The sequence below is a fragment of the Saccostrea echinata genome, unplaced genomic scaffold (genome assembly GCF_033153115.1).
Source record: "Saccostrea echinata isolate AGI-Se365-2 ecotype Australia unplaced genomic scaffold, CSIRO_AGI_Sech_v1 ptg000016l, whole genome shotgun sequence".
Lineage (NCBI taxonomy): Eukaryota > Metazoa > Mollusca > Bivalvia > Ostreida > Ostreidae > Saccostrea > Saccostrea echinata.
In genome coordinates, this window is record NW_026889765.1 from 1564028 (window position 1) to 1576046 (window position 12019).

The window sequence follows — 12019 nt, forward strand, 5'->3', positions numbered from 1 at the left end:
TTGATTTTCTCCCCTTGTGAGGGGACTTGGCCCTTCATTTTAACAATTTAAATTCACCTTCACCCAAGGATGCTTTGTACCAAGTTTGGTCAAAATTGGCCCAGTGGTTCCTGAGAAGAAGTCAAAAATGTGACAAGTTTACAGACGGACGGACAGACAGACAGACAGACGGACGGACGGACGACGGACAAAATGTGATCAGAAAAGCTCCCTTGAGCCTTCGGCTCAGGTGAGCTAAAAAAGTGATAAAATTCATTTTCAAGATATTGATCACCAATTTAGCCCCACCTGGAGCCTAAACCCTGTGCCCAGGGGCCATGAATTTCACAATTTTGATGAAAGGCTCATTGCTTATAATCACAAACCAACAGTTTGAAATCTTTATTTCCTCTTGAGTCAAAACTTTTGAAGATGGCATTAACTGTCATGACCCCTCAGACCTAATTCTTAATTTTTTCCTCTTTACCCATAAATGCTACATGTATATACTAAAATTTAAAAAAGATTCAGTCATTCAAGAGAAGCTGAAAAATGTTCAAAAGCTTACACACAATACACATTCCATGACGACGAAAAAAAAGATAGCAAAAGGTCACCAGAGTGACCTAAACAAAAACATCAACAAAAAATTCCATTTTAGGACTTTATTTTTAATCAATCGAGCTGCCAACAGATTAAACGTTTTGTGACTCCTGAGAACATGTTAACCTCCACATGACTCTACACTATATATTTCTACATGCCACAAAATAAATTATGCTGCCTTCAAACAGGAATAGGCTTTATTCTAGGGGTGTAACGATATTCAAGTAAACATGTATACTGAAATACACAGAAAAAATCTGAACTGTATTGCAGTAAAAAAAAATATCCTGAAATATCACATTTTCAGCATTTTATATTTATTCCTGATGGATTCTAATAAATAAAAGGTGTAGCTGTACATCTCTTGTGTGCTGCACATATTTTTTTTTTAGACACACATCATAAGAGGCATTTGTAGAACTGAATCATTTACAAAGATGGTGTCTGAAAAAGTATGAGTTCATTGAATTATTTTCTTTTTAGTTGAACCTTATTTAGGTGCTTTTATTGACTACTTAAGCCATCATTACCGTTTGTTTTTTTTTAATTTTTTTTTTTGTGTGTGTCAGAGTTAATTAAATGTTGAAAAAATAATCTACACCATTTATCCTTTCACATAATAATTTCCCATTTAAGAATTAAGAGAAACAATTTGTATAAAAAAAATTAAATTGATGGCAAGAGATATCACGATATACAATGTAGTCTCTGTATATCAAGATATATCAGGATTATCCTATCGTTACACCCCTAATGGGTTCCTTATAATGATTATAAATGAAATGAATCTAGAACCACAGTGACTATTTACAAAAGAACCGAGGAAACATTAAAACTAAATAAACTACTTATTTTGATCCAAACAAATGATTAATAAAAAAAACTTCAATATAAAGAGAGCACTTTTTGACCCCAACATTTTTTAAATGAAACAAACACAAATATACATTCCAACAATTCACTTATAGAATGAATTAACTGTTTAATAACTCAATATTGTAAAATAAGAAAAAAGCATTCATTATGCATCAAAGATCCCAAAATATTCAAATATTTATAACTTGATCCCAGTACTAATTAAATTAACACATCTTACAAAGGAGACAGAGAACAGATTTAACAAATGTTAGAGATGAACACAAATCAACTGTCTACAGAGAAAGTTCTCAACTGTCAACAGGGAAAGTTCTTCACTCTCAACAGGGAAAGTTTTCAAATGTCAACAGGGGAAGTCCTCAACTGTAAACAGGGAAAGTTTTTCAGACGAATGGTTCTTGGGAACTTGGATGACACTGTTATCATAAGTCATGGTCTGCAACACTCTGTTTCAGATAATCCGAGTAAAGTGATTGCTGTAATGAATGAAATGCCATTTAAATAAAAAATTAAACTGTGCACAAATCCTGAATTAAACAGCACAAAAAGCATCAATTTATACAAAAATAATAAACAGGCAAGTTTTTAAAATGGTTATGACAAGAACGGGCAAAAAATGACCACCCTTCAATTTTTCAGGAGGAATAATGAAATGTTTACATTTATCACAGACCTGTCTACACTTTTCATTGCAGAGGTGTAATCTAAATCTAAAATTTGGAATTTCAGAGACAATGAAGTAATTTTGATGGGGGGGGGGGGGGGGGGGGGGGGGGGAGGGTTCCCTTTTTTTTTATTCGGTATCTCAGTGTGATTCTATATGAACTAAATCAGACTCAATTTTGTGTATCATACAATAAGGACTTAAAGATAACTTTTTGATCATTTATTGACAAAAATCTTATGATCTGTAAAACATCCACTTTCTAACATCCCAACATGTCTTAAACTTATAACTATACTCTTAATGACGGATTTGGAGAACAGCTTGCAAATCACAACATTTCCATCTTTCAGTGCCTTTTTAAATGGCAACTATCATTAATCGTTTATACATGATGTATTTGCACCTGTTTCTTCTTCCAAGCCATCTTGCTTATGATTATTTCTGGTATTGTACTCGTAAAGAACTATAGCCCCCTTGATGTATAAAGCACTTTACAGATCTTGTCTACACATATAAGTAGGTCATACTTAAATTTAACAGTAAGTTGTTCACAAAGGAAGCCTCTAAATAACACAATTTTTTAAGCCTGAAATTTTAAAAGCGTAAAATTGATTTTTATGGAATAATTATAATAATTTAAGGATGAATAAGGATGAAAAGGGGAAGAAACATGCTAAAACCAAAAAGGAAGGCAGGTCTATTATCAGCAAAGATTGATCTCTTCTTTGAGAGTTGTCTTAACATATTATTTATTTCACATATTCCTTACCTTCTTCTTTTTGACAATGTTCTGCACATACTCTCTTACTCCAGATAAATATTTCTTGTCCTTCCGAGAGAGTGTTGGCTTTGTTCTGGATTAAGATCAAATAAATAAAATTCTTATTAATATCTAACAAATACATTGCTGTAACAAAGTTAATCAATTCTCAGATGCCCCCCCCCCCCCAAAAAAAATTATTATTATTTTAATGGAAGACAGAAGTTGTACCTGGACTGGAAACACTTCTTTTCAGTTTTACATTTACACAATTTTGTATATAACTAGTGCCTCAAGCAAGTTTATTTGAAATTAAACCAAAACTGTAGAAAGAGAAACATCATGAAGTGGTTGTATTCAGCATTAATCTAATGACCCACTGGACCAAGTAATGGTTCAACATGTGTCTTCTAACAAAGAGATACTGTATGCATGAAAGCAATATCCATAATATAGTAAAAAAAAAAAAAGCATTATTCTGTTCTGTTAAAATTTAAAGGTTAAAATGTTAGTCACACAAAAGCACCAGACACATTATATGTATTTACACAAGTCAGGTTTATGACGCAGACTCAGGTTAATTAGAGCACTGTTCTTTGTAAATCGTTGTAACAGATGTTGATTTACAGGTGAAATCATAGACTGAAAAACTAGTAACTAACAAGTTCTCAATGTACTTCAGACCTGAATCAGTAAACTGAACTGGGCTGAGTAGCAGGTGTCACCCAAATTTACAATCAAGACTAGCTCAACAGCAAGTTAAAACAAAATCCACATTGGTATACAAGAAAGTGCTTTAGATTCAGAAAAATTAACATTTAGCATTCCCATCAACTTTGAATAAAATGCATGTACTGTATTTATTTTTTTTTTTATTAAATAAGTAACGCTTACCAGAAAGTACTAGTTCTGAAACATGAAGCCTATATATGAAATGCATTTATATGTAATATTATGAACTCCTATTGTGTCTCATCCTGGCAAAAAATGCAATATGAATCCAACAAACAGGAAACTATACAACATCAGAAGGTGTACAAATTAGATACTGTATGTAGCTTTGTTTACTGTGAGAAATGTGACTCCACCCAGCCACAGGAGTATGATACAAACAAACTTAAAAATTACATGGAGATGCTTGCATTCAAATTTGCTTGTTATTTCTTTGCTGTTTTTTGTATATTGAGCCATCTTTGTTTCCTCATTTTTATTGCAAGGGACAGCATTTTAACAAACAAGAATCTACACTATAACTATAGATGTCTTAGGGGATGCTGATGCCCCATCACAGACAATTTTTTTTTTATATTTAGATGTGACTAATCTGTAAAAATGTCCCAAGTGGAATTCCACACTATACCATTGTAAAGTAAATGGCCATGAAAACAAAACATCTACTTCTAGAAACAAAAGCAACACCCTTTGATGCCTGATCCCAAAAGTAATAATATCTTGGCTCTTCATCAGCTATATCATGGCGCAAATATGATCATTCCAACCTATACCATTCTCATGTCATTACAAGGGAACTTGAGCAGGATGACTGGGTGGATGGACTAATAAGGGAACTTACCCCATCCCCACTCTTTCCATGCAGGGGCATAAAAAATGAATGATTAGTTTATCCTAAGGAGTTGGTCTTAGAAAAGAATATCTTCAAATATTGCCACTATATTTCCTGATTTAACCCCCCTCCCCTCACCAACGTACACATAGAGGATACAGTCCTCAATTAATTTCATTCAAGGACACCTTGGCAACATTAAGCCAATATCTGCATGGTAATTCTGAACAAATCCAAAGAATGTGAATTCAACAGTCAGTTCTAGTATGCTATTAATATGTATTTTTGAAACGTGCGTCCCCTTCAGTGCATAATTCCACATTCTTTCAGTTACAAATAATGTTCAATCTCAATCTCACACAGCTTAAGTGTTACAAGACTGAAATAAACAAAGCAGACATCTAAAGGAAGCATTTACCTAGAGACCCTTTTCTGTACACCTATGGCCTGAAAGGATTCATTTCTTTAATACAAATCATCATACCTTGAGACATATCTTGCAATTAGCAGCATTATAAGAGTAAAGAACAGGATGAAGTATAGGATGTAATTAGAATACTGGGGAGGAATCGCTCTCCATCCTCTGGCCAAAGGACCCTGCAATAAAAAAAAGGAGCACAGAATTAAATTCAAAATAAAATTTACGAAAAAATGGATAAAAAATGTTCATGTATGACTGTACAGTGATGTAATTTCTACTGGTTATTTGCCTGAATAGAGAAGAATTTGTGGTTCTTACCAAATAAATCCCCAATGTGTCCAAAATATTTTCTCCCAGAAAATCTTTCATAAATTTCTTTTGCGTTGAGATGAGGTATGTGGTCAGCATGAGGAATGGCATGAAGACCCCCAGCAAGCCAAAACTAGCCCCTCGAAATCGTGCTGAGAGATTTTCACTGCTAGTCTCCCTGCAAGAACATTATAGCACCTATAAAGTACTTTATTTCTAATATATCCTTCAACTGTTCATGATAATTTTTTGTAAACTCAAAGCCCTGATGGTGAAAATTTTCTGATCTGACTTCTAGGTATGACCCTCATCTGATGTCTTGACAAAATATAAAGTATTGAGGAAGGTTCTACAAATATGGCCAAGGTCAAAAGTAGTGAACAGACAAAAGAATGATAGCAAATAAAAAAAGGGGAATAAAATGTTGTTCATATTTGTTAGTAATGATTTATGCTTGTTCAGGTTTTGCTAATTATTCATTTTTTGGGTATTTGTTTTCCCCTCCCTTAATTAGTAAAGACTGTATACTTATCAGAACAAAGATAAGTCACTGTAAAGCATACTGAAAACAGAACTTGCTTAAGCTACCACCACAATTCAAGCAAGAGTAGGAAAAGAATCAATAAATATTTAAACATGGAGAAAATTCATATCTTACAAAAAGGAATTCATGGTAAAGATGAATGAATATGAACAGAGTCTATTGGTTCTGTTCAATAATCTCTTCCCAGTAAAGAACCTACGCATTCTTTTTTAGTTTTGTTTCCACCAGTTCAGCTATTTGGTCACAGTCACGCTCCAGTGAGTTTAGTGTGTTCTGGATGGTTTGGTTGATGGTTTTTTCGATGTCCTGACACACATCTTCAATCTGGTTCACACAACTGCTGTTTTTCTGGTTCATGTTCGGAATGAAGATTGTTGGCATCTCAAACCCTGTACGGTTTAGGTTAGGTCGCTTACAAAGTTCTTGTACAATCTGCATAAGGACTCTCTACAAATCAAATCATGAAAAATATCCTGTTGTTATGAATTTAGTAAAGAAGCAAAACTAATAAGCACTTGTTATTATTTCTCTATAACTAACAGTAGCATAAAGAATGTGAAGCAGTTATGTAAAATAATGAATAGATACTTGGGATAATTACATAATTGACAGCATGAAAGTATTAAAATAAGTAGTGCAAAATCATTTCTATCCCTTCATTGAATGTTTTTGGGTAAACAAAAGAAATTTTTACATACAATTGTATGTATATGTGTCTTCAACCTTTCATGCTTTTATTATCAGTCACATGAAATGATTGAAAACATCATGAAAGTATTAAAATAAGTAGTGCAAAATCATTTCTATCCCTTCATTGAATGTTTTTGGGTAAACAAAAGAAATTTTTACCTACAATTGTATATGAGTTGCGTCAAGCGAAAAGGGACCTTCGTGACATGAACGTAATTACGTCACAATAGCACTTCAAAGACGTGACGTTTCATTTGTGTGTTTGCCGATAAAAAATATTCATACGATAAAGCAAAACAAAAATATATTTGCGTAATACATATGTTAATATAAAAATAGACACGCCTATAATTGTCCAAAAAATGTATAATCTCGTCAATTTATAGATTTTCTGGTAATTTTTCAAAAATAATATATAAACTAATTTAATTTTTGATAGTTCATGAATGGCTTTTTTCATCAGCTGTCAAAAATGTTCATGAACAAAGCCATGTACGTGTTTTCCTCATTAGGCTCTGACAATCGCGTCTTTTTTGGCTGAGCTCCGTCTACAGATAAGTCAAGTGGTCCCCTGCATTTATTTCAATGTTTTTTGTTATGTTTTCTTTTTTGGGGGGGGGGGGGGGTACATGTAACACATTCCAAGTTGTTTCTCCCAAGAATTTGCGACTCAATGCCCAAAGTTTGTCATCTGAGATTAAGTATCCGAATCAAGTTCTCTGATACTAGCATAGTTGCAATAGCGTTTTTTGTCAATACATATTGGGGGGGGGGGATAAAAGTAGCAGCTAGGAAACTTTGTCTGTAGCCATGTCATAAAGGATGAAGCGGCAGCCATGAACGACTTCACCTTTTGCGCAACACCCTGCGGTTTGAAAACTGGTGTAATAAAATGTGAAGATAATAAACAGTGGTTATTTTCAAAATTAATTTGAGGTCTTGTATTCATTGCCTACATTAATTGCAATTCTAGTAAATTAAAACTAAACACAGTAACTTTGGGGAAAGCTGATGTTGTTTAAGTCGAAAATTAAGAGCGATATTGGTTATCTAAAATTTTAAATCAGACTTACATGTATGTACATTAGTTTTATTTTCTGATTTGAAGTTTATTTATTTTATTTCAGGCAAATGCAGGACATCTTGAGCTTACAAATTTTCATAATATCGTAAAATTTAAAATGGTTTAATTACCCCCTCCCCTTTTTTGGTATGTGCTAATGTTCGTTTTTTATTACTACGGAAAGGGAAGACGTCGCGCACAATATTGGTGTTACTTCAGCCTTTCAAGGATTAATTCCTACTTTTATCTTCATTCTCTCTTAATTTTCTTTATTTTTTTAAAATAAGTTATTTTTCCTTTCGATTTTTCTTGTTCAATTTCGTTTTTACGTATTTAATTTACTATATCAATTTCTTTTTTATTTCGACCATAACCACTTTGAAAACACAATGGTACCTGCACCATACCCCCTCCCCTTTCTAAAAAAAACCCCGCTCATTTATTTGAACACTTTAAGTGCGGAATCATTGTCTTGAAATTCACATCACCAGTAAAGTGGTGTAGATTTTTTTCAGACAGTATCTCAATAGTTCCATTTTCTTTCTCATATATGTATTTGCAGAGGATCAGGAGAATTTAATATTTGGAAGCTGTACATCCCCCTTGTTAGTGTTGCCATAGACCTATCTCAATTTACACTGCGATATTGTAAAATCAATGCTTAGGCCACATAAATTTAAAATTTAGATTCTCATCCTAATCTGCTAAAAAATTGGGGCGGGTGGGTGGATTTTATTTTTTATTTTTTATTATTGAAAATATTTACATAACGCTCTTCTTACACAAAATTTTCACATTATGTTAATGGCAATATGAATATATTTTATTATTATTCTTTTAAATATCTACAGAAGATTCTTGTTATAGAATATTAAATATTTATAGTTTTTATTAATGAATTTTCAAGTACATGTAGATACGGCACACGTCACACAAAATGGGGTGTGGATCCCAATAAATTGCATATGCTGTATGTAGTAGTCACGACTTCTCATCAGCCTTTTTCCAAATACCTTTTAGTTTTACCAACAACTCCTCTTGCTTTGTGTGAAATATCACAGATTTCCACCGTCCTCATACTTTCGTTCTTGAGACTGAACACGTTCAACATTAAAATATGTCATTTTTGCAAAACAGGATGTCTAAAACTGTAAAATATTCTACTGAGAAGCGTATGCTCAACATTTTTAAGATTTACCATTTCCTTAGCATTATTATCCTCTAAAGTCTGCGACGATCTTTTTTTAAAAAAAAAAAAACAAAACAAAATCACATACAACTGGCGATTATTAAGTTATAACTTGACCAGATGTCATTTTCTTCGTCTGTTTTTACTTGGTTAAAATCTCTTTAAAAACTTGCTCATGCCAGTGATGGTTTCTAGATGTATTTATGTTATTTTTGCTTCTCTGCCTTCTCTATCCTGGCAAATTATCTTTTCCCTACATATTTAAACTGCTTTTATTGCCGCTTTTGTGCTATAAATAGCGCCACGCGACTTTTAATACAGACGGGAGATAACTCTTAGATTTTGACTGTGATTCTTGCGGAGTAAAAAATACATGTAAATACTTTTGAAACCCAAAAACCAAAATAAAAAACAACGGGGCGGGGCACTTTGAGAGGGGCGGGCGGGGATGAGAATCTAAAGTTTAATTTTACCTGGCCTTATTTACGCTTGTGACCTATCATAAAATTGTCTGATTACTTCCTTTTTTTTCTCTTTAAAAAAAAACTTTTAAAAATTCCATTCCACCAATGAAGTTGCTTTCTATACGTGTCTGTTTACTGCATATGATTAAAAAAAATTCAAGAAAGGAATGAAGAATGGAAAGTTAGAGGTTTTTTTTAATTTTAATTATACGTTTTTTAAAATTATATCCTACTATCAATAATTCATTACTTTATTTTTATATATTTTTTTTTTATATATATCGTACACATATCGCTCGGAGCTCCTCGGATGGCTTGCACATGTACCTGCTTGGAGTGTAACGGAGTCAGCCGAGGATTGCCGATCGTACACACTATGCATAATGATCTATCTATCACAAAATACAAATACATGTAATTGAATCTTTTGCTTACAATCACATGCTGGGAATAAATTTAAAGAAATTTCGACCAATGACAGCCTGTATGTATATTACAGAATATATTGTTTGGAATTTCAGGGGTGAGGACCATTTCACACCTTCTACATGCACCCAGTAATATTGTCTTGTTCTCATTGACACTGAATTTTAAACTGATTATTTACATGTAACTGTATCAACTTCTATATTGAAGTAATGGTTAGATTGTACATCTGTAAGTTAGAATCATCATCCGGGACCCCTGACTTGAATAATAAAATAGAACATGAAAAAGAGTACCAACACGTGAAAAGGTGGCATATTAGCATGATTAGAAAATCTTATAAATACATGTCAATTATATATATTAACGATTTAAAAAATATAATTTGAAAGTTAAAGTAAACGTTTGACTTTGAATGCTGTCTGTCTGATTGTTTTGCATCAAACCTAGATATATATGTAATCTGGGTTTTTTTATCAGTATTTTTTAGCGCTGAACAAATTAATTAATATTTTTAACATGAGAATAAAAAAAACAAGTTTTTCTCTTTACAAAACTGTACAACATACAATATTTATCTTCAACAAAATTTATACAACTGCAAGCATTGAAGTACAGTCCCTGAAACGTTTTACTTTCCCACTTGAACGGTGAGCGAACGCTGAACGAACGGTGAACGAACGCAGAGCGAACGGTGATTGAACGATGTGTGAACGCTGAACGCAACTTGGTGAACGATGTGTGAATGGTGAACGGTGAGCGAACGCAGAACGCGAACGGAGCGCAAACGCGAACGCAAAGTGAATGGTGAACGAACGGTGAACGCAAGATGAACGATACATTCGGAATGCCTCTGATCTTTTCCTTGCACTGAAACTATTTAATTGTATTATAATGTCAGGTGCCAAAAAACAAAAAATAATACAGTACAATTTGTTTATTATCATAGTTTATTTGTCAGGCCAAAACTTTATAATAAGCGACTTTTATAATAACCATAGTCGGCTGAAATTCATGTCAGACGTCTGACATGAAATGACGTTTGTATAAATTATTGGATGTATATTTATATTATACATGTTATGTTACATGTAATTTCAATTTTTTGTAGTTTTTTTGAAAATCATTTCTCAATATTTACTTACTGTTTTAACTTTTTGTAATAAACAAATTCACTTAAATAAAGCTTAATACTCTTCAAACTCTCTAGAACTAAAAGAACCTCGACCTGTCTTCTAGATCTCTTGGCATCCATCTTGTTTATTTTCATTTTGATCTACTTTCATTTTTAAATATATGATCAATTCAAACTACCAATATTTCATTTTTTTATTCATTTCTTTTATTCAACTAAAGTAGACATAAAAAAATCACTTCTTAATTAATGGGACAGTTTTATAAATGTAATTAATTATGAACATTGATCAGGCATTAACAAGCGTAAGAAAGCTTGGGTTAATCAGGGACCAATATATACTAACGTTAGTACATAGGTCACTGGGTTAATTGACACAAAATTTAGTTTCAACACATTTGGTAAAACACATTTATTATCAATGTACAATTCAGGATTTTAACAAAAGAAGAAAATAAGATTGCGAATGGTTTTGTGTTGTTATGTAATCTACTTCGTAAAATAAACAGACTTCGTATCAATCACTCAGGTAAGTGCACTGAAGTGTGACTAATCTCCCCAATCAAGCCGTTGTGTAATATAGACAAGGGACAGTGCATGAACCACAGGTGTAGATAGGTGTTATCTTTTGTTTTGTTGATTGTCCCAAGGTGTGAAAAAAAATATTACGGACGATAATTTTCTATTATAGTAAGCGAAGTGTACACTTTTACCTATGATAATAACAGACGAAATTTACAATGAATTATTAAGAAATGGTTTTGTGTTTCAAATATCTATGATAAAAAAAGAAGTATGATATAAAACCGGTATGATAAAAAACGACTTGTACTGTAATAATAAATAAGTAAACCAATAAATGAATGAATAAATAAGTCAATAAAATAAATTCTCCAAAATTGTCCTAAGAAAGACGATGCTTGCACATTAAGTTTTTAATCACACGATTTTTATCGCATAAAACATTGCAATTGTTGCCGAACGGTGAAGTATAAAAGATATTTTGTTTAGGTGGAAAATAAAAATGTTTATTCCTATTTGATAACAAATCAGAGAAAACTTATGACTTATAGAATGAATTAAAGCAGTTGTAACATCCATTCATACATATATCTCCGTGTCAAGGCGATTTCATGTAAAGTAATGCAAAAAAAAAAATTAATTACAAAGGTCAGTGGAAGTTTTGCATTGATACGCTCGTATTTTAAATATTTAATACAATAATATATTATGTGTCATTTCTATTTTTCGTGATGATTTATTGAGCAGACTTCTACATGTATCTCTAGATGGTCGTGATTGTACTCGGACAAGATGATACAAAGA

General features: G+C 32.5%; 1 protein-coding gene across 2 annotated transcripts in view; it reads right to left on the minus strand.

The window, feature by feature from the left end:
* The window catches only part of LOC133188326 (uncharacterized), a 226155-nt gene that overhangs the window by 184730 nt on the left and 29406 nt on the right, over nucleotides 1-12019 (minus strand). The window contains exons 7-11 of one of the 2 annotated variants that reach the window (XM_061323702.1): nucleotides 5926-6173; nucleotides 5192-5360; nucleotides 4937-5049; nucleotides 2898-2982; nucleotides 1879-1937 (exon numbers count right to left, since the gene is read on the minus strand). In XM_061323702.1, coding sequence (XP_061179686.1) covers nucleotides 1884-1937; nucleotides 2898-2982; nucleotides 4937-5049; nucleotides 5192-5360; nucleotides 5926-6173 — 669 coding nt within the window. In that variant the 3' untranslated portion in view covers nucleotides 1879-1883. Of the gene's footprint in view, nucleotides 1-629; nucleotides 1938-2897; nucleotides 2983-4936; nucleotides 5050-5191; nucleotides 5361-5925; nucleotides 6174-12019 lie in introns of those variants that run through there. The other variant, XM_061323703.1, reaches the window with a different exon arrangement.